This window comes from Ambystoma mexicanum, chromosome 5p (assembly GCF_040938575.1).
Source record: "Ambystoma mexicanum isolate Mex_15411 chromosome 5p, UKY_AmexF1_1, whole genome shotgun sequence".
Taxonomy (NCBI): Eukaryota; Metazoa; Chordata; class Amphibia; order Caudata; family Ambystomatidae; genus Ambystoma; species Ambystoma mexicanum.
The window spans coordinates 1,094,891,127-1,094,913,526 of NC_090930.1; the positions used below are offsets into that span (position 1 = coordinate 1,094,891,127).

Genomic DNA, 22,400 nt, shown 5'->3' on the forward strand with positions numbered 1-22,400 from the left:
TACCTTAAAAAAAAACATTTGGCTTATTGGACAGTGTTCTCTGATCTGGAAATCAATACGGCAGACGGGGCAGGGAACATTTCTAATTTGTTTAGGCCCCTTTAGATGAAGGCAGTGCGGGCTTAAGTGCCCAACGTGTCCTGGGGTGCTGCAGAATAAATGGGACCGAGAAAATGGAGCTGGAAGACAATATCCAAGGTAATTGTTGAGAATTAATGCATTAGTTTAAGGTAAACGGGGGTGTGATCAAGGGGGCTTCCTGAGTAAACAGGCCTTGGAAACGCTTCATGGGGGCAAATGCCATGCCTGCATCCCTGAACAGTGGCTACAACACCTCCATGTTCTAGCGATGTAGATATGAGTCATAAAAAGGTATCCCCCTTATACACTGATGGCATTATATAAGTGCTTAAAAGCTGAGGAACTTTAGAACCGCCTACTGGCTCGTAAACATATTTAAATGATTTTGGCTGCAGGGAATTTTTGTGATCCTTTTCTTTAATTTGAATACTTAACATGCATTTTGTAGTGCGTGTTGGATAAGTAACTTGCGTGGTAACGTATATGTATGGTACATGTATGGAATGTGGACGGTTTGCTTTACACAAAAGCACATTAAATACATCTATATTTGATTGTAGCTGGAAGGCGGAAGGAAGCGTGCCAGCTGAGTTTGCACGATCTTTCCTGGGATTATATGCGAAAACCAGCAGATACAGTAAATTACACTCTGCCAATAACCCTGCCCCGCACCGTCCCCCCTCCCCCACTCGCTTACCTCCAGATGCTCTAAAATATAAGGAGGGTTGGTCATGCCGAGCCGCAGCAATGCTCCCTCAGGAATCACCTCCACCAACCGCCACAGGAGCGTGGGCAGGTCGGTGCCAATGTCGCGGCCGTAGGCCCCGGTATCTTCGCTTGTCAGCCATATCTCGCACACACCCTCTGCAAAGAAAGCGGGGAGATAATTAATAAATGTGCTCCTGATGCCGTTCATTTTATCATACAGCTGCTTGGCCGGTTTTTTAATGCAGTATGCCAGAAGACGATTATGCAGCCAGGCCGGGATTCAATTGCGAACAGAAAGGGTCTTATCCCATGGGCAGCAGTCGGTTATTAAGTTCTTTTTATGAGCGCCGGAGTGCCACAACAATGCGGTAAATTATCACTGTGTTGTGTGGAGGGATTCAAATTGGCGGCAGATGACTTGCCCACTGCATCGTAAGCAGAGTTTTAGTCTGCGGAATTATTAGCGATACATAAATAATTATTAGCAAGTGTTCAGATCTCCATTTTAAGCTGGGTGTGGGTAAAAGGTGGTAGGCGGAGATAGGCGGTTGAACCGGTCACGGCATGGAGAACCCATCACCTTAGAATAACTTCCACTGTAGTTTAATGCAAGTTACATTAATAGATATGTTATCACCTGTTCAATGTACATAATATATCTCAATGCACATCAATGAAGGCTTATGGTTATTGTACACGTGCATGCACATCTGGAGCATTTGTTTTCATTCTTATTTGACCAAGGGTGATACTGGTGTGTACAGAAATGCTACATTACTAGATTTGTATTTTGATGTAGCAGATTTTGCATGATCCAAAGAAGTATTTGCATTCAAAAAAAGGTAAGCCACCCGCACACCTTTTGCAGCACCATCTCACAGTGCTACACAAGGAAACAATGGTGAATAACCTTCCACTAACTGCTATTCAGGTGTTCATGGACTTTGAATTGAATTTATTGTACATCTAATGACATTTCTATCTTATTTTTTTACATCGAAAAAATATGCATCAAATGCGTTTTTTAAAAATATTTTTGGTGGGGTCCTCCCCAAACCCCCCATTTTAACCCTTTAAAACTCACCACAATAAAAATTAACCCTGTACCCCCAAAAATGCATTTCTATCGATGCAAATCCCTCGACAGAAATGCATTCGATGTAATGTTATTAGATGCAAAGTCCAGATACCCTATTCAGGCATGGTGCGCCTCTAATGATCTCTGCCTCAATGCCAGTAAGACCGTTGCGACCCCTACCCCTTCCTTCCCTCCTAATTTCTGGTCACCCTCCCTATTCCCTCGCCCCTCACCCTTGTGTGAGGCTAAAAACATGGGTGTCATCTTCTACTACTCTCTTTCCTTCCTAGCTCATATCGCTGAACTTGCCAGGAAGGCCCACTTTCAGCTTCACCTCCTCAAGAGGCATTCTCCTTTTCCTCACATTCCTGCAGAAACTCAATGACTCCAGAGCTCTGGTTCTCTCCAGGCTGGATTACTGCAACAGCCACTTCCTTAATCTTCCTCTTTCCTCCCTCCGCCCTCTTCAACTAATCCAGAATAGGAGTGCAGGAAGTATCCTTGGCCTCAAGTCCAGGGACCGCATATCTTCAGCCCTAAAATCTCTTTACTGGCTCCCAGTGGTTGCAAGGATCGAATTCAAAACCCTCTGCATCATCCCCAAGGCTTTCTGGGGCCTGGGACCTCGAAACACCCAACACTCTTCTCCCTAAATACCCCCCCGGCTAGATTCCTTTGATCCTCTAACTCCAACCCTCTGCAGGTCAGACGTTCTCCAAGCTAAGAGTGGGGGTTAGATCTCTTTCTTTGGCAGGAGCCACCCCCTCGAACAGCCTCCCTGCCCTCTCAGACTTGAGCTGGATCTCCTTAAGTTCCGGAAACTTCTGAAGACCTTCCTTTGCTCCTCCTCCTTCCCTCTGCCCTGCTAGTCTCAATCTGATGATGCGACGGGTTGCCTGTGTCCTTTTTGAGCCTTACCAGGGCCAAGCCCTCCTCAACCAGTCTGCCCCCGCCCGCCCTTTTTACTAGCACTTGCCTACAGGCACCCTTTCCCTAACTAGTCTAATGAGTCTGGTACACTCGCCTTCCCCACTAGACTTACCTCATCCCTTTTTCCCCCCAGGCACTTGCCGTCCTTGGCTCCCCTTAGCATTTGGCCAGCCTTCGGGGCCCTCTTCCCCTGCCCTTCTAGTTCTGCACTTGCTCGATCCGAATGTCACAAGGCCTAGTAGTACCGTTATTGTTATTTTTCTCCTCTGTCACCCCCTCCCTCTTGTCTGGTGGTGCCTGGACACACTTTTTGCTGTATATGCGCCATACAAATGTTCAATAAATAACATTGAAAAACAAATAAACTGTGGTGTTTGGTCCACAGTCCACAAAGAGTTGTGTATTTGACAACCGGAGCACAGTTCAGAGCAAGATGGCAAGTTAACTAATGACAGCGCCTGGTCTTTCAGTCATTGGTTGCATCTGTCTTATAGCGTTGAGTGAGTGGGTTCTATATGTTATGAGCCAATACCGTGTCTCTCTCCCTCAAACTGATTACAATAACTGATATTACCAGTGAGATAAGGTTAAAGTAACTGAAATGTGTTCAATATAATATAAATCTATGACCACAAGAAATTGTTTTCGCCTAAGCAACTGATGTCTGGTAATTTCACACCAGCTTCCTCTCATGCGCCAGTAGTTCTACAGGGACACCGCACACAGTAGTGTCGGGCCCCAACAGCCCTGAAGGGGGGCTGTGCTCGCAGTAAAGCAGCATCATGCCTCTTTGAAGGGGTGCTAGTTACACCATCCACGGCATGAGACTGTGGGCACCGAAAGGAGATTGATGCAACCGTCTCATGGGGACTTGTAAAGGGTGTGGTGGCGTGGGACTATGGAAGGTTTAAAAAGGCCCCTCGATCAAGAAACCACCTTTTCCTGCCGGCAGGAACCCACCGAGGACCCTCATGAGAAGTTTGCTTTTCCAATCTCACCTGGAGTTGGATAACGTCAGTTATGGGGAATTAGTTAAGAGTTAAGTGTTTTGTCATAGCGGAATGGTATCCCCACCCTATATTGCCTTAATCAAACAACCCCTCATGAAATTTGGCAGAAAAAAAGAACTGATCTATTTTCAGGAGTAGGGCTGTATTTAGTCATGAGGATGCAACCTTGGCAACATGGAGTGAAGCAACTTGCATAAACTCAACAATTCCTGACTGGCAAACCCTCCTTCCAAAGTGGAACCCTGGATGAAAACGATTGATGAGAATAACCAGGTTACTCACTGTAGTGACCACCTTACTCCAAGTCCATAGTCCCCTTTCCTCCATACTTATGGGACATTCCTCCGTCCTGTGGAACGGGACCGAAGCACTTTAAAAAAGCATCAAAATTTTGCAAACATTTTAGTCCTTCCACTCTTTCTGCGCAGGGCACAGCACGCGGCCGTAACCCCGCCCATCTCGGCTCCGCCCCATGCATCGCCCATCAGTCCTTTTCTATCGCCAGGTCAGAGACCTTTAAGCAATAACAGAGGAACCTTATTAGAGGGGATGGCGGGCGGGCATATGGAGAAAAGTGGATTATGAACTAGGAGTAAGGTGGTCACTACGGGGAGTAACCTGGTTATACTCCTACGTCCCGTCCCCTTTCCTCTATACTTACGGGAGATTCCCAAGCACTCCTTACAGAAACTACGGGTGGATGGAAAAAAAAAAGCCTACTGAAAAAGGTTCTTCAGCACAGCCTGGCCAAACTGAGCATCAGATCTGGAGCTCAGGTCTAAACAATAATGTTCATCAATGGCTGATGGGGTGGCCCAAGTAGCCGCTTTTGCGATGGTCTTCCAGGGGACATATTTCTGAAAGGCAACCGCAGCTGTCTTGCCCCGCACCAGGTATTGCATGAATACATTTAGGAGACTGCAGTCCGTGGACAGTGCAAGACTCCATAATACAGGCAGCAATCCATCTGGAGATAGTCACCTTAGAGGCCTGCTTACCTTGTGGATTACCAAAAGTCACCAACAGTTGGGAAGAGCCCTTCTAACAACCAAACAGTGCAGAACCCTTTCCGCTTCTGAAGCAGGGTTCGGAAAAAAGACAGGCAGGGAGATTGACTGGTTTAGATGGAAATCAGAGACCACTTTCGGCAGGAAATAAGGGTTTGTCCGTAGGACCACCTTATCCTTGTGAAAAAACTAAGAAGAGATGCTCCACCGACAAAGCCTGGAGCTCACTCACACACCTTGCAGAAGTAACAGCAACCAAAAAAGACACATTCCAGGAGAGGTATTTAAGGTCCACCGTGGCCATTGGTTCGAAGGGTTTATGACACAATGCCGTAAGGACCACATTCAGATCCCACGTCGGGTGCGGATTACGAACCGGGGGATAAAGGCGTGTCAAACCTGCAAAATGTCTCTTAACCACTGGATTAGACAGAGAGTAAGAGAGTAAGAGCATTGGTCTGTAGATAGGTAGGCGGATACCGCCGAAAGTTGAGTGCTGCATGACAGAACGTGAATTCCCGACTCTGCTAGGTGGGATACAAAGGACAGCACAGTGTCAATTATAGCCGCCCTTGGGTCCAGTTGTTTTTTTAAACACCAATGACAGAACCTGAGCCATTTGCTTCTGTACTGAGACCTAGCCGAGGGTTTCTTGGCTGCCTGAATAATGCGCATGTTATCCGCAGAAAGGTTGGCATGTTCTAAGGACCTGAACGCAGGCACCATGCCGCCAAGCTCAACGATTGTGGGGAGGGGTGCCACAGCTGTTGATCCCCCCTGGTGAAGAAGATCGGGATACACCGACAGGTGTTGAAGTTCTGAGAACCAAAACCTGGCTGGCCACCACAGGGCTATGAGTAGAAGAACAATTCACTGTTATTCAGCTTGAAAATCATCCGATGAATCAGAGGCAGAGGCGGGAAAGCATAAGCTCTCATGTTGTGCCATGGAATCTCGAGAGCGTCTCCCAGGGAGGAGGCTCCCAGCCAGTTTCTGGAGGCATAGAGAGGAAGCTTCTTGTTTGCTGCTGTCGCGAAGAGGTCCACTTCCAGAGTGCCCCAATGCAGGAAAATCCATGAGAGGATTTCCGCCTTCCATTCCCAATCGTAGCTGACCATCGTCTGCCGACTGAGGGCATCTGCTGTGACATTCAGCTGGCCCGGAATGTGTACTGCAGCTAGCCAGACACCATGAAGAACCGCCCACTCCCAAATCTGGATGGACAGGTCCACCAAAGGGGAGACTTGGTGCCCCCCTGCCTGTTGATGTAATACATTGAACACCACATTGTCCGTGTGGATACGGACCACTTTGTTGGCAATGATCGGTCTGAACACCTTGAGTGCTAGGAAGATCGCCAGACGCTCCAGATGATTTATGTGGAGGAGCCTGCCCTGAGGTGACCAAAGATCCGAGACCTGAAGGAGATCCAAGGTTGCACCCCACCCTAGAAGGGAGGAGTCCGTCGTGACCGTTACCACCAGATCTACAGCCAGGCGCCAAGAACTCCGAAGAGCCATCTAAGTCCGCCTCATCTTGAGACGAGCAAGAGGAAGAGCCAACACGCACAAGGCCATGAGGCCCAGAAGCCTCTGGAACCACCAGGCTGACATGCTCTCCGACTGCGCAAACATCTGACACGTGGCTAACAGATCCGCCAATCTTTCCCCGGTCAGGTACACTCTGCAGTCGATTGTGTTCCAGCAAAAACCCAGGAAAATCAAGTCCTGCGAGACTGTCATGGAAGACTTCCGCCAGTTCACGGACAGCCCAAGATGGAACAGGAGCTGAAGGAGAGACTGAAGATTGCATACGGCTTTCAACGGGCAAGGGCTGCGTAGGAGCCAGTCGTCCAAATACGGATACACATGGATACCCTGCAGACGAAGATAGGCCGCAATCACCAACATCATCTTCGTGAAGACACGCGGTGCGAGCTGGGGCCAAAAGGAAGCACACGAAACTGGAAGTGCTCCTCTCCCACAGAGAAATGAAGATGTCTCCTGTGTGGATTCCAGATCAGAATATGCATGTATGCATCCTGAAGGTCCCCCACGCTGAGCCAGTCGCCCATCTGCAAGGAGGACCGTATTTGGCCGGGCTTGATCATCTTGAATTTCTCTTGGGGTAGGAAAAGATTGAACTGGGAAAGGTCTAGGATGGTGCGCAGGCCAGCCTGGTTGGGTTTGGGGACCGTAAACAGCCGGGAGTAGAAGCCCTCTGCTCGCTCCCCTAGGGGAACAGGTTCCACTGTTCTGAGGTTCAGCAACTTCTGAATCTTGGCTCAGAGGGAGGGCGACCCCGACTGCTGGAAAGGAGGGTAAACGGGTGGGGTAGGGTGTAAGGGTAGGCGCAAGCCCGCCTGAGCGACTGACAAGACCCACCTGTCCTCGGTGATGGTCTGCCACGCCTCCCAATGAGACGCAATGCGTCCTCCCACCGGGGTCTCGTGCGAGCGCGGAGAACCCTCATTTGGTGGGTTTTTCGGTGGTGTTACCACCTGAACCTGAGGAGGAGGCTGAGGAGCGGGAGAAACACCAAGTCCGTTGCTGCCTCTGGCAGGAATTACCCAAAGGAGTATCCACTCTGCGGGATTTCCAATCTAGAAACCCTCTGAAACCCGAGGAGGGCCGGCTTTGCGACAACGGTCTCTGGGTTCTAAAAGGAGTTTTAACCAGGACGGACAAGGACTTAGCTGTCTGGGTGCTTTCCTTGGTTTTGGTAAGCTCCACATCCGTTGAGGAATGGAAAAGCTCCTTAACGTCAAACGGCAGATCCAAGACCTTGTCCTGCACCTACTTTGAGAACTTGGTGGCGTGCAACCAAGCCTGTCGAGAGGTATCAACTCCCAGCATAAGACGCAGAGCCGAAGTGTCGACGTGATGAGTGGCGGCCTCCAGCAGATCGAACCAAGACCCTGGCATCGGACAATCCCGCCTTAAAGTCCTCCAGCTTCTCGACCGGAATGAATTCCTCGAACTCCGACAAACTTTTCCACATTTTCATATTCGCCCCTGCTAACGCAAGTTCTGCATTGGCCTGCCGGAGCTGCAGGGCCGAGTTAGCAAAAATCTTCCTCCCAAGGAAGTCGAGGAGCTTGTCCTCCTTCCCCAGGACCTGAGTAGCCGTCGTAGAAGAGGATGTTGCAGGCCTGGACTGTAAAGTGGCCGCAGCCACCACCGTGGAGGAGGGGGGCGGACCAGATGTTGGGGCCACTTCTTCCGAAGAACGCAACCTGTAGCGCGCGTCAATTTTCTTAAGTCCAAAGTGTGGCTTCTCCCAGGCTCTAAGGACCTCGGCTAAAATGTCCTTCTGCAAGAACAGGCCGGTACGCTCCAAAGGAGATAAGGTGAATGCCCCGAAAGCACACCCTCCTGCGGAGCTGGTGCCTCGGGCACTGGAACATCCAATAGACATGTCCAGCACCCGGTCATGGAAAGCTTGAATAGAGCAGGGCTGGTTTCGCTGTCATGATCGCCCTGCACATCATTCGACAGGTCAGGGTCTTGCTGAACTACGTCAGGCACCGCCTTGTTCACCGGGGACAACAGAGGCAAGGGCGGAAGGGTAAGGGGAGGCACCGTAGGCAAATGTGGCGCCGGCGAAACCATCGGAGGCGCGGGTGGAGCCGGAGGCGCAGGCAGGCATATCTCCCTAAACAAACCCTTGAAATTTGCTGAAAAAGGCGTCCTCTGGTGACGGCTTTGGAGCTGCCGGAGGAGGTCTCATGAGGAGAATAATTCCAGGGACGCAGAGGGGAAGGTTGCCAAACAGGCTCATCCCCAGAAGTGTCCCCAAAAATCAAGGGTGCCGAACCCACCGGCAGCAAGATGTTGTGCGGAAGGGGCATCCGAGCGTTCCAGTCGTAAACTGGACGAAACTGATGCGCACAAGGAACCTTATGTTCACCTATAGGACCACTCCCCACACCTGAGGCTGATGGCGTAGTTGTGGGAGAAGCACCCAAAATGGCCACCGTGGTCATGGCGGGAATGGCCACCATTTTGCCGTCACCTGAGGGGAACTGTGGCACGTGAGGAAGTGAAGCAGGGATCCCCGTCGGTGGATCAGGGGTCTTCATTTTAGCCTTTACACAAGGAAGCTCGGCTGAGCCGGTACTGTGTGGCCTGGAATGTTTCTGCGACATACCAATAGCCAAACTAGCCTTCACAGGAAGGACCTCGGCACAGCCGGTGAAGTGGAACTACCACTCCTTGCCCCTCAACAGTTCTGGCGCCACCACAAGAGCGGAAACGGTGAGAAACAGCTTTGACCGATAAGGCCTTCTCAGGACTCTTAGAAATGGTGGTTTCCTTAGCCTCTGTACGAGGGACCTCAGACCCAAGTCCGGTCGCAGACTTTTCAGCGCAGGCCTCGAACATGCGTTTGGTAACACCAAGCCCAACCAAGGCCTCGGGGCGCACCCCGGTACTTTTGAGGGAAGCCGACAAAGAGGCCTCAGAGCGAGCTCTGGTACCCTACGACTCAGTAGAGACAGGACTACAAGCAGCCCCCACAGGAGGGGCCTCGGATTGCGACCCGGTGTCACCAGGCCCCTTACAGAGACCCTCAGAGAAAACTCTGGTACTATTATTAGGCCCAGAAGGCACCTCAGGGCAAGCCCCGATGACAGAGCGGTAAACACTCCTCCCGGCTCGGGAAGAACCCGGGAAAGTGTCTCCCAGCCGGGGTGCTCTGAAAAGTAAAGAATTTACCAAGCATTTCTTCTTTTTATCGAAGGATTAAAAATGCGAAGGAGGAGTATGTCGAAACACCTCCTCCCACCGCTCTAACCGACGTTGAAGTGCCCGGACCGAAAGGGAATCACATTAAAAACAGGAGTCCCAACGGTGATCCGGACCCAAACACTCTAAACAAAGGATGGGGATCCGCCCACGCGAAGCGTCGATGACATGAGGAACAATCTGCAAAGCCTAGTTTAAACGACAGACAATTACACGATCACTAGCGAGAGCCCGAGAGAAGGAAAAAAAGAAGAAATTCTTCCGCAGATGCATGTGCGTCCAGTCCCGAACGAACAGAGAAAAGGCTTGATGGGCGATGCGTGGGGCGGACCAAGATGGGCGGTGTTACGGCTGTGTGCTGTGCCCGGCGCAGAAAGAGAGGAAGGACTAAAAAATGTGCAAGATTTTGATGCTTTTTCAAAGTGCTCCGGTCCCGTCCCACTGGACGGAGGAATGTCCCATAAGTATGGAGAAAAGGGGACGGGACGTAGGAGTAAGGGGGATAACTACATGCTTGCCATATGAACACCTGAAAAATCTAGGGTGTGCCTCATGCCATCTCTGGGGATTGACCCATGAAAAGTCTCTCTAATTACCCACAGCCTGTACGAAGAGACCTGTGCACACCTGGATTATTGGCCTCAAACTAAGAGATGTAAAGGGAAAAAGGGTAAGGAAACCGATCCTGTCATTGGATCAGTATGGATTACTGCTAGTGCCGCTGTCACAACCCTCGCCCAAAACCCCCTCTCGCAAACCAATTAGCCAGGTGGAGTCAGGACTCGGGCCTCTAGAGCCTGGAATCCTTTTCCAAAACCCTCTTGGGGCCACTCCTGGTGCCTATGGCGCCAGGCTCATACACCATGAGAAACATGTGCTTGGGAACTACTTATTGTGTTGTCAGCGAACATGGAGGCATCCACATAGCCGAGTTCCCAGGAACCAAGCTATGCGGTCTAGTGTTTTGGGTGTGGCAGCCTAGGGACTACTTTACCTGGACTATTTTGTTGGGGCTATTTAAACCACACCCGAGCAAGACAACACGCTTCGCGTTACTTTCCAGCTTGCAGCGCGTCGCTCACCGTGTCCAGCTATTCCCTCGAACCTCGGAGAAGCAGAACCCGCAAGGAGACAAAAGGAAGAGCAGCAGCATCTTACCTGCAGTCTTCATCTTTAACCACTCGCAGCTACTGAGAACAGCTTCCTCAAATCTGCCCGCCTCCCGGACAGAACGACCTGAAAGAGAAAGATAGAAGCAACATGAAAGAAAACAGTAGAGACATTTGTAAATTACAAACTGCTCAAAAGGCTTACCTGGCTGGTCGCCTCACGGCTGGCACCACTCCGGACATTCCACTCGCGCTGAAGAACACCACGACCTACAAGGGAGGAAACACAGGTTAGCAAAGGCAAGACTTTGCAGCGCTGCGCATAGCGATTACTTACCGCATCATAGCGCTCTTAATGTGCCATCATTCACCAGCGGGGCTCAACCAAGCCAGTTCGCCGCGCTGAAGCTCTGCATACCTAAGGGAGAAAATAGAGACATTTTAAACAAAGAAAGCATGCAGGATAGCAAAAAAACTAAAGAACAGCAATAAGACCTACCTGAACAATAGCAAACGGGCCGGCATCAGTGAAGTAATTGGACCGCACACGCCCACGAAAGACAACACGCCCCTGCAAAGAAGGCAGGACGGAGAGCACGTCTAACTCTACCACAAGGTGAGGTGATGGCCCCAGAGGGGCAGAAATCATACGGGGGTGGAGGGAGGATACTTACCCTGGTTGGTCAGTCTTGAACACAGTCCTCCTGTATTTTCAGGCAGAACCTTCCCCGCAGACCACATCTGGGCAAAGCTGAGAAGCATACCAGCGAGTAACCCGGCTGGGTGGCGTCCCTGTGGATACCAGGTGAGCGTAACAGCCATCAACTTGGGCAGCCGCTTCAGTAAGTGCTGCCCAATCTGCTGACACACCTGAGTGGCATCTACACCAGGGTATTTTTTTAAGCATTTCTGTGCGATCGACTGAATTGAATAGGTATTTACCCGATTAAGGACTTAGTTGTACCTTTAATAATACAATATATGGAGCATATTTTTATTAAATTACCAAACAGCCTAAAGTTTGAGGTGAGAGCATAAGTAACATACGTTCAGCACTGATGTGGATTAGTTTTCGAGATGTGCAATGGGTCGATGTGACTTGAACCTGCAGTATCTGCAATGCACTAGATATACATGTCACGCATGTCAACATGGCCTATTCCATTTGGGAGATGCTAGTCTAGCCCTGGTTTTAATTTGGGGTTCTGGGGCTTGCAGACCTAGATTTATAATGGGGGAAACTCCAGGACTACAAGGCCCATAATGCAAAGTTAAAACTAGGACTGGACTAGCAGCTCCCAAATTAAATTGGCAATCATGGAATGCATTTATTATTGCTGTCCCATCCACGAATGTTTCTCGTTTTTGAGGAGTCTGTAATTCCTCAAAATCAGCATTCTGGCATGAAAGCAAAGCAAAACAAATGAAGAAATAAATAGCACACGACCCAAAATAACATGCTACTTAAATAGTGTCCGTACCACTCTATTCGATTTCTGCCTTTGAACCATCTGGCACCCTCAGTCATATACCTAAAATGCTTTATATTGCAACAACACTGGCACACGTTGCTTTGTTTGAGCTCATAACGTGGGTATTTGTCCCCCAGGTAGGTCCAGTGCCAAAATAATGGAAAAGAACAAGTTACTCTTACCTGGTAACGTTCTTTCGATGGGATGGTCCGACGACATATTCCATGTCTATGACAGTAATCACCACAGCTGTGCTGCTTCGGAAAGTCTTTTGACGTCTGCGTCCTGCGTCGATGACGTCGATACGTTGTCCTTGAGGGCCTCAGTTGAGACGACGTCACCGGATGTTATAAGTAGGACGCACAACGCCCCTAGCCTCAGTTGTAGTTTTTTCCCAGAACGTGTGGCACCAATCTTACTCCAGTATGACCACAGAAAGCCTTGCGGAAACGTAAGCTGCAATCGCATAAGAAATTCTGTAGCGGGGTAGGCAGGGAGGGAGCGATATGGAATACGTCGTCGGACCATCCCATCGAAAGAACGTTACCAGGCAAGAGAGTAACTTGTTCTTCGAGGGGATTGGGTCCTCCGATGTATTCCATATATATGACAGACTCCCAAAGCAGTACCAACGTCAGGAGGAGGGAAAATAATTTATAATATACAAATTTAGAATGCCCAATCAAATTGCAGAGTAAAGGACCGCCTTGTCAAAGGCCAGATCCTGCCCATGGATAGAATCTAGGGAGTAGTGACGTACAAAAGTATGGATCGAAGCCCATGTGGCTGCATCACAGATGGCCAGATGTTACGAATAGGAACACCCCTCTGCAGGGCGGTAGAGGCAGCCATACCCCTAGTAGAATGGGCCCATAAGCCCACCGAAGGGTCCTTACCCACCAGACGGTAACAGTCAGAAATTGCCAAGATAATCCATCTAGACAAAGTCTGCTTAGTCACAGCTTGTCCCAAACGCCTTCCAGCGTAACCAATAAGGGAATAGTTTCTTACCTGTAACTCCATTTCTTCAGCATTGGTATCTTTCATGGATTCACATGCTTAGAACATTACCCGTCGTCAGGCTGGGAATCCTCAGTAAGTTATATAGACATTTTCCATAGGAAAAAATTCCGACACTTGTGTCCTATCTACGTCGTTTTGGGCCGCGCACGCCGGCGCCTCTAGGACATAGGGGTCTATATAGCTCCGCCCCCGCGGCTCCCTCAGATTTCAGCCCCCAAAGTAGTATGGGGGGGGATCTCTGGTTTGCATGCTCAGGGGAGGCCGGAGGGCGCATGTGAATCCATGAAAGATACCAATGCTGGAGAAATGGAGTTAGAGGTAAGAAACTATTCCCTTCTCCAGCATTGGATCTTTCATGGATTCACATGCTTAGAAGAGATTGTATAGCAGTATCCCCCAACATTGGAGGCGTGTATGCAAACCAACATCCCAACAAGCACAGTGCCCACTTACTATGGCAACAAATTACATTATAGCATGTTCACTGAAAAAGACACAACCCTTTAAAGCATAGTTGCCGAAGGATGCAACCCCACTTGGGGCTTACCTTATTGGAACAGGTGACATAGTACTGCCCGCCCCATCTTTGTATCTTCAGCATGTTGCTGTGCGAGACAGTAGTGTCGGGTAAAAGTATGTGGTACCGACCAGGAAGCCGCCTGGCAGATATCTCCCAGCGAAATTCTGGACCACAAAGCCGTCGACGACTATGTAGATCTTGTCGAATGAGCCCTTGGGTGCTGTTCTAGCGGCTTTCTGGCCTTGGAATGACAATAAGAAATGGCCAAAGACACCCATCTGGATAGTCCTTGTTTTGAAATCGCTTTACCCCTAGCTGCAGGACCATAAGCCACAAAGAGTTGTCTCGTGTCTCTGAAGCTTTGAGTGCGATGGAGATAAAATTTCAAAGCTCTTTCACGTCCAATGTATGGAGAGTCTTCTCTGCCACTGAAGCCGGTGTTGGAAAGAATGTAGGCAACACTATAGCAGCGTGTTTATGGAACATGGAAGGTACTTTAGGTATGAAATGCGGGTTAGTGACCAGCACGACTTTATTACTGAAAAACCTCAAATACAGAGGGTCGATCACTAGAGCTTGTATTTCCGACAGGCGACGAGCAGAAGTAATGGCCACCAGGAAAGCCAATTTCCAAGACAAAAATTTTAATGATGTCGATGACATTGGTTCAAAGGGGGGTTTCATCAGGGCTGCCAGGACCAGGTTCAGACTCCAGATCGGAGGAAACTTCTTGGGAGGAAAGGTTCGAAACAACCCTTTAAGGAAGTGTTTAACTAGGCGGTCACTGAACAGTGGAGTGGAATGTCTCTTCGAGTAAATCTCGAGATGGCAGCCAGATAACCCGTTATTTGCCAGGAGCAACAAGTATGGTAGGAGTTGTTCCGGTGTGATCGCCCGCGGGACCAGACCTGGTTGACCTGCGCACCATATGCAGAACCTTTTCCATTTGTATGTGTATGAAGTGTTCCTGGAAGGTGCCCTTGCGGCTTGCAAAATACGACGGCAATCCGCTGGAATCGCTAACGCGCCAAACTCGGCGAAATCAGGAGCCAGGCCGTCAGACTGAGGTTGTCCGGGTCGTCATGCCAAACGGTCCCTTTCTCCTGAGACAGAAGTTTGGGATCTTCTGGAACCTCATTGGTTCTGCCGCTGAGAGGTGAAGTAGATCGGAGAACCACACTTGTTTGGCCCAATACGGGGCCACCAGGATCACCCGACAAGGATATCTGTGGATCCATTGCAGAGTCCGACGGATGAGAGGGAATGGGGGAAGGCATACAGAAACTTGCCCGTCCACGGGAAGGAGAACGCGTCCCCTAGCGAGTCTTGTTGTGGCCACCTGCTTGCGTATTGGGAGCATTTCCTGTTGTCTCTCGTCGCAAAGAGATCGAGGGCCGGATGACCCCATTCCGCGAAGACATGGTGCAGTTGCTGATCGTTCAGTTCCCATTCGTGTAGACAATTCATCTCTCTGCTGAGAGTGTCTGCTTGCACATTTTTCACTCCTGGTAAGTGGAACGCCAACAGATGTATGTTGTGTTATAGGGCCCAATGCCAGATCTCCTGGGCCTCCGTCGACAGGCTCCTGGAGCAAGTCCCTCCCTGCTTCCGTAGATAAAACATGGTTGTCGTGTTGTCGGTCATGATTCTCACCACTGAGCCCTTTATCTGTGGGAGAAGGGATTTTAGGGCCCAACGCACCGCCCTCAACTCTAGCAGGTTGATGTGGAGGGAGGACTCTTCCGATGAACAACGACCCTGAACCTGTAAGGAGTCCAGATGCGCTCCCCACCCAGTTAGAGAAGCATCCGTGACCACGGTCTTCTGGAACGCAGGCTCCAGCAAGGGCATTCCCTTTGTTAGGTGTATGGAGATTCTCCATCATTGAAGCGCCTGCACGAGCTGGCCGTTGATGGTCAACTTGTCCGACCAGCGTCCTCGACTCTGTGCCCATCGATCCGCCAAGAATTCCTGAAGAGGCCTCATGAAGAGGCGACAGTTGTCTATCAAGGGTATGCAGGACGACATGGTCCCCAGCAGGGACATGTACCTTCGTACTGACACTCTGGTGTCGACCTCCCATTCCGATGCCCTTTGCTGCAGTCTGTGAATCCTTTCGAGGGATGGCTTCACCAGTCCCGACTTTGTGTGGAACTCCGCCCCCAAAAAGACCAAGGTCCTTGAAGGCTTTAACGAGGACTTGTCGAAGTTCACTGCGAAGCCCAAACGTTGCAGGAGGAACAGGGTGGCATCCAGGCTTTCCTGTGCCCTTTTTGGAGACAGTCCCCTCACTAGCCAATTGTCCAAATAAGGGTAAACATGGTGACCTTCCTTTCTTAACCAGGCTGCTATTGGAGCCAGACATTTGGTGAACATCCTGGGGGACGATTTTAGGCCGAACGGGAGGACCTTGAACTGATAGTGGGTTCGTCCGACGACGAACCGCAGAAATCTTTTGTGCCGTTGACGCATCGGGATATGGTAGTATGCGTCCTGAAGGTCTAGCGACGACAAATAATCTCCGGGTTGTATCGATCGGATCGCCTCCTGAAGCGTCAGCATTTTGAATTTTAAATTCTTGAGCAGTCTTTTGAGCGCTCGTAGATCCAGAATGGGATGCCATTTTCCATTTGGTTTCTTGACGACAAAGTACCGGGAGTACACTCCCTGTCCTTTTTCTGCCACCGGGACCAGTTCTATAGCCCCTTTCTGCAGCATAAGCGCCACTTCCTGTAGTAGTATTTGAAGGTTGGGCTGGGCCGAGAACACCAGTGGAATGTGTGGTGGCTTGTCCTTGAACTGTAGAGAATGTCCCAGATGAATCGTGTCCAAAACCCATCGGTCTGTTATGCGCTCCCACTCGTCGATGCAACGAGACACTCGGCTCCCCAGGATGCCCTGAAGCATGTCATTGTTGGCTCTTGGTTTGTTTATCTTTCGTCGACGAAGGGTAGGCACCCCGCCGTCTGGAGGTTTGGTAATCTCTGCCTCTACGAGAAGATTGGGCAGCACGCCTGTAGCCTTGGGATGAGTAGGAGGGTCTGCTGAACCCACAGTCTCTAGATGACCCAAACCGGGAGTTACCAGAGGCCCCTCTGAAAGGACGAAAGGAACGTAAATTCCTACCACTCTGCAGGGCTCCGAGTGACCGTGCCATGTCAGTATCCTTTCATGCCCTTCAAGGCGTCATCAACTTTTTCACCGAACAGTTGCACCCCTTCACACGGCATATCCAAGACTGGGGGTTCAGTAATGACGAGGTAGTAGGGATGGAACCCACACCCAAGAGCGAAATCGCGCTGGTCAGCTGCAGACCCAGATCGATTGGGCGCGTGACCGTGTCGCGTTCCTCGTCAGCCGACGAGATGGAGAAAGTCGCCTCTGGTTGAAGCAGGGCCTCCGGGGGGACGGGATCGAAAACCTCCGGTTGCCATCCCATCGACGGGATCACCGTCGATGATGTTTCCTACCGCCGCATTCTGACATGTGGGAGGAGCCGCCAGTGGCGCAGGGCCTTGAGGTGTTCCCGCCGCTTTTGAGGCCGAATTGCTGGCCGCGGCCTCTCGGCTCAAGGTAGACTTATGACGGTCTCCTGAGGAGGATTTAGATGGTTCTTTTCTCTCCTTTTTAGATGAGGAGGAAGAAGACGACGCCTTGTGTGAAGAGGAGGAGGCCTTCGAATGTTTCTCCGAGGGTCGTTTTTCGGCAGCACGTGCCTTCTTCGTCGGGGGTTCCGACTTACTTTTTGAGGCCGTGGAGCCCACCTCCGATGCCGGGTACGCACCCTCTCCGTCATTGAGCCAATCGACCAGGCGTCTTTTTCGATCTTTGAGGGTTTTTTGAGAGAAACCCTGACAGATTTCACAAGTGTCCGCCGTGTGGTGAGGATAAAGGCAGTAAATGCAGTCCATATGACCATCCCCTTCGTACACCTTCTTAAGGCCGCACGTAGCACACGGACGAAACAACGCCTTTCCAGACATTCTCTTGAGAAGAACACACAGTCGCAGAAGTAGAAAGAACAACCTAACAAAATAGCAGATACACGAGGTAATCCCACCACTTTGGAAGACGGTTGAAATCTGAGGGAGCCGCGGGGCGGAGCTATATATACCCCTACATCCTAGTGGCGCCAGCATGCGCGGCCCAAAACGACATAGATGGGACACAAAAGTGTCAGAATTTTTTCCTATGGAAAATGTCTGTATAACTTACCGAGGATTCCCAGCCTGACGACGGGGAATATTCTAAGCAGGTGAATCCATCAAAGATCCAATGCTGGAGAAAGAGCTGATCGTCCACTCTGACCGGGGACATGCGTGAAATGTAGAAACTCAAAGCACTCCTGGGATCCAGCCTATGGAGCCTCTCCTCTTCCTTACCAGGATGCGGAGGAGGATAAAATGCCGGAAGAATAACCTTCTGGCTTAAATGAAATTCTGACACCACCTTCGGAAGAAAAGAAGGACGAACTCTAAGGACAATCCTGTCCTTATGAAACACAGTGAAGGGTGGTTTAACTGAAAGTGCCTGTAACTCACTCACTCAGCGAGCGGAAGTGACCGCAACTACAAATACAGTTTTCAGGGTCAACAGTCTCAAAGGACAAGAATGCAAAGGCTCAAACGGAACACCCATAAGGAATTTGAACCAGGTTCAAATCCCAACCGGGCACCTGAAAGGTGACGAAGGGAACACATTAGTGAGCCCTTTCAGAAACTGAGAAATTAAAGGAATTTTAAAATAAGAACACTCCTCAGAGAAGCGCTTAAATATGGACAGCACCGCCTTTAACCGTACCCACTTGCAAGCCCCTGTGGGCCAAAGAAAGCAAAAAAGACAGAACCACAGAAATGTCACATGAAAAAGGATCCACATTCTTAACCCTGCACCAGTCGCAGAACTTTCTCCAACGGCAACGATACAGGGACGAAAGCAACACCTCCATCACGTCTTCAGGGAGGTCCCAATCCTTATACCTCAACCTTTCAGAGGCCAAGCGTGAAGGTTGAGGGATCTGACCTCTGGATGGAGAACCTGACCCCCTCCTCCCGTGAGAGCTGATCGTCTCGGTAGGGAACACGACGTGGAGGGCAGATGGACAAGTCGAGAAGGTCCGGGTACCACGTCCTCCGGGCCCATGCCGCAGCAATGAGGATCATCCGGGAACCGAACCAACCTCCGTAGCCTCTACTTGCGGCATGACGGGAACTGGAGGAAACGCGTACAGCAGTGGGAAGGACCAATCCACTACGAAAGCGTCTCCTAAGGCCCCTCTTGGAGGAAATTCCCACAAGCAGAATCTTTCTCACTTCCGGTTGACACTGGAGGCGAAGAGATCCACTTGAGGGGTCCCCCAAAGGGCAAAGATCTCCAGGAGAATCTCCTGAGCCAACTCCCACTCGTGAGAGATTGCGCTCTGCCTGCTCAGAGCGTCCCCCTTCTCGTTTTTTGCCTCCGGCCAGATGAACTGCCAAGATCAAAATTTCCTGCTGGATGGCCCAGAACCAGAGCTGCATCGCTTCCCTGCACAGAGGAAGTGACCCTGCCCCGCCCCCTTTTGTTGAGGTAGTGCATGGCCACTGTGTTGTCCATCAGAATCAGGACATTCTTCCTTCACACAGTCGGCAGGAAATCATTCAGGGCAAGCCTGACGGCCCTCAGCTCCAACAGATTGATATGGAGTCTGGACTCCGATGGAGACCAACGACCGCTGACTGTCAGCTCGTTGACACGAGCTCCCCATCCCGTGAGGGATGCGTCCGTCAAGATCGTCACCTCTGGCCAAGGCAGCCAAAATGGAGCCCCCCCCCCTCATCAGATTGCCTTTGACGGCCCACCACAGAAGGTCCTGGGCGACCAAAGGCAGCACCTGAACGGGGTCCGACAACCTGCCCGAGGACTGTGACCACTGAAGCTTGGGGGCCCATTGCAGAGATCTCGTCCGCAACCTGGCCTCTGGCACCAGAAGAATGCAGGATGCCATGAGGCCGAGCAACCTCAAGTACGCGAACGCTGGGAGCGACTGGGCAAGTTGAAACTTGTGCACCATCTGCTGAATGTGAAGAGCCCTTACCGGGGAGGGAAACACTGCCCCAGGGTTGTGTCGAGCACCGCTCCGATGTACTGGAGCTGCTGTGTTGGCGTCAAGTGGGACGTCTTGAAGTTGAGGGAGAAGCCCAGCTTGTGGAGGGAGTGGCAGGTGACGGACAGATGATCCAGGACTTGCTCGGGAGAGCGCCCCCTGATCAACCAATCGTCCAGGTAGGGGTAGACGTGAATCCCCCCCCTTTCCTGAGATGCGCTGCCAAAACCACCATGAGCTTGGTGAAGACCCTCGGCGGAGGTCAATCCGAACGGCAGGACCCGAAACAAAGTGTGAGTCGCCAACCGCAAACCTCAGGTACTTCTTGTGCTTTGGATGGATCGGCACATGAAAATAAGCGTCCTTGAGGTCGAGAGACACCAACCAGTCCTGAAGTTGAAGGGCCTGGAGGACCTGAGAAAGAGCAACCACCTTGAACTTGTCCTTCCTGAGGAGCTTGTTCAAACCGCGCAAGTCCATGATGGGTCTCAATCCCCCGCCTTTCTTCGAAATCAAAAAATAAGGGGAATACCATCCCATGTTCCTCTCCGCTACAGGCACCAGTTCTATGGCCCCTTTCTCCAGCAGGGATTGAATTTCCTGCGCAAGTAGCGGATCCGGACTCTTCAAAGAGAGATTCCCTGGTGGATTGTCGTGAGGCCTCTGCCGGAAAAGAAGACAGTAGCCGTGGGCTTTGTTCTCCAGAACCCACACATCTGAAGTAATGGCACACCATTCCACAAGATGCTGCGCCTGCCTTCCCCCAACCAGATAAGCATGGGCCTCATGACTGAGCTGAAGCAGCTGCGGCAGTGCCTGAGGGCAAAGAGGCAACTGCTTGTGCGGCCTTAGCACCACGTGTACCTTGTTTTCCACCTCTGGCACTCCTACGGATGCCCCTTTGACTGGCAGCTCCTCTCGATTTACTAAAGGACGAGTAATATCGAAAGGAACCTCCCCTCCATTGCTGTCCCCTAGGACAAAAAGGCGGAGGTTGGCGAACTGCAGCGCCCAACGACTTTGCTGCAGCTTTGGATGTCTGCAACCTCTCAAGGCTCTCGTCAGCCTTGCTGCCAAAAAGATGGTCACCATCAAAGGGCATGCTGAGGAGCTGGGCTTGCACATCAGGAGTAATCTACCCCAACTACTGCTGAATAACGCAACAGACTGGTATTTGCCATGAACTCTTAGGATGGCATCATCCAGCCTTGATGACTTTAGTTTGGCTGCCAATTGCCCAAGGAATTTCTGTGTAGACACTGCACACTGTCCACAATGCTCACTTCAAAACCGAAATCAATTCCAAGCAGATCTCAATCCAGGGGGAATCTGTGATCTGCTAACCTTAGCCTAATGGCCAAATCCTCTGCCATAAGTAATGTGCATGGGTGATGGGCACTTGAAGTAGCTGGATCTAAACTCTGTAACAGTCTTCTGGTAGCTTTCACGGGGGAACATAAACCTAAAAGGCATAAGAGGCATACTAAATAATGTTTTTTCAAACAGGGTTTTGGGCACTGTAAATAGCCCTATTTTTATCTGCTTGTCTATTTGAATTTTACTACTGTTTTGCTATATACTACTTTGCCTTTTTTTCAACCGCACCAGGTTAACTTATGACAGCATTACATTGACTGTGAAGATTTATTTACCAAACCTTATGGGCAGGCTGTCTTTTGGTGCTCTCCAGGTTGCCAACCTAAATACTTGTCATGCCTGCGCCGCTGGCACACGCATTGGCAACCATCATGGACTACTTGGTACTCGTTTATCCTCCTAATACTCCTTGAACAACTCCTTTTCACGCCTTGGTCTTTTATTTCCATTTGCTCAACTTTGGTTCTTTCAAATGGTATTCGACTAACTACATTTACCATAATGCACCTGGCTACAGTCCTCAATTCCTGGCTATTCTCATTCATCGTTATTGGGACCACAATCCCCAGAAGCCCTAGCGGCCAGTGCTGCTTCCACCTGCTCAGGACCAGAGAGGGAGGAGGCAGATTGTCTTCAGGTGTGCTGCCCCAGGTGCTGTCAATTAGCCTGCCTTAGAACAGGGCAGGGCTGTATATAAGCAGCTGCCTGCAGAAGCACAGGGTCTTGCATCTTGAGATCTCCCCGCTCGCCTTGACCCTCTACTTTGTATGCTGTTCCTTTTGCTGCATTATCCTGTTTTGAACCAGTGCCCTTTCCGGTTTCCCTGCCTTGCAGCCGATCACGCTCCGCTGCCTTCTACCTACCGCTCTTGTCCTCTGGGCTTCCTGCCTTGCAGCCTACTACAGTCCTCTGCAGCCCTCTACAGTCAGCGACCCTTCTCCTCTGGGCTTCCTGCCTTGCAGCCTACTACCGTCCTCTGCATCCCTCTACAGTCAGCGGCCCTGCTCCTCTGGGCTCACTCCTTGCTGCCCTGCTCCTCTGGGCTCCCTGCCTTGCAGCCTGCTCCACTCCGCTGCCTACAGCCCTTGTCCTCTGGGCCCCCTGCCTTGCAGCCTGCCTCACTCCGGCTGCCTACAGTCCTTGTCCTCAGGGCTACCTGCCCTGCAGCCTGCCTCACCCCGGCTGTCTACAGTCCTTGTCCTCTGGGCTCCTTGCCTTGCGGCTTGCTACAATCCTCTGCCTTACAGCCTGTTTT

At 50.7% G+C, this 22,400-nt stretch overlaps 1 protein-coding gene across 1 annotated transcript in view; it reads right to left on the reverse strand.

The window, feature by feature from the left end:
* CDKAL1 (CDK5 regulatory subunit associated protein 1 like 1) overlaps nt 1-22,400 on the reverse strand; it is a 3,349,023-nt gene that overhangs the window by 1,191,220 nt on the left and 2,135,403 nt on the right. Inside the window, exon 9 of the mRNA XM_069613575.1 lies at nt 779-945. Coding sequence (XP_069469676.1) covers nt 779-945 — 167 coding nt within the window. The remainder of the gene's footprint in view (nt 1-778; nt 946-22,400) is intronic.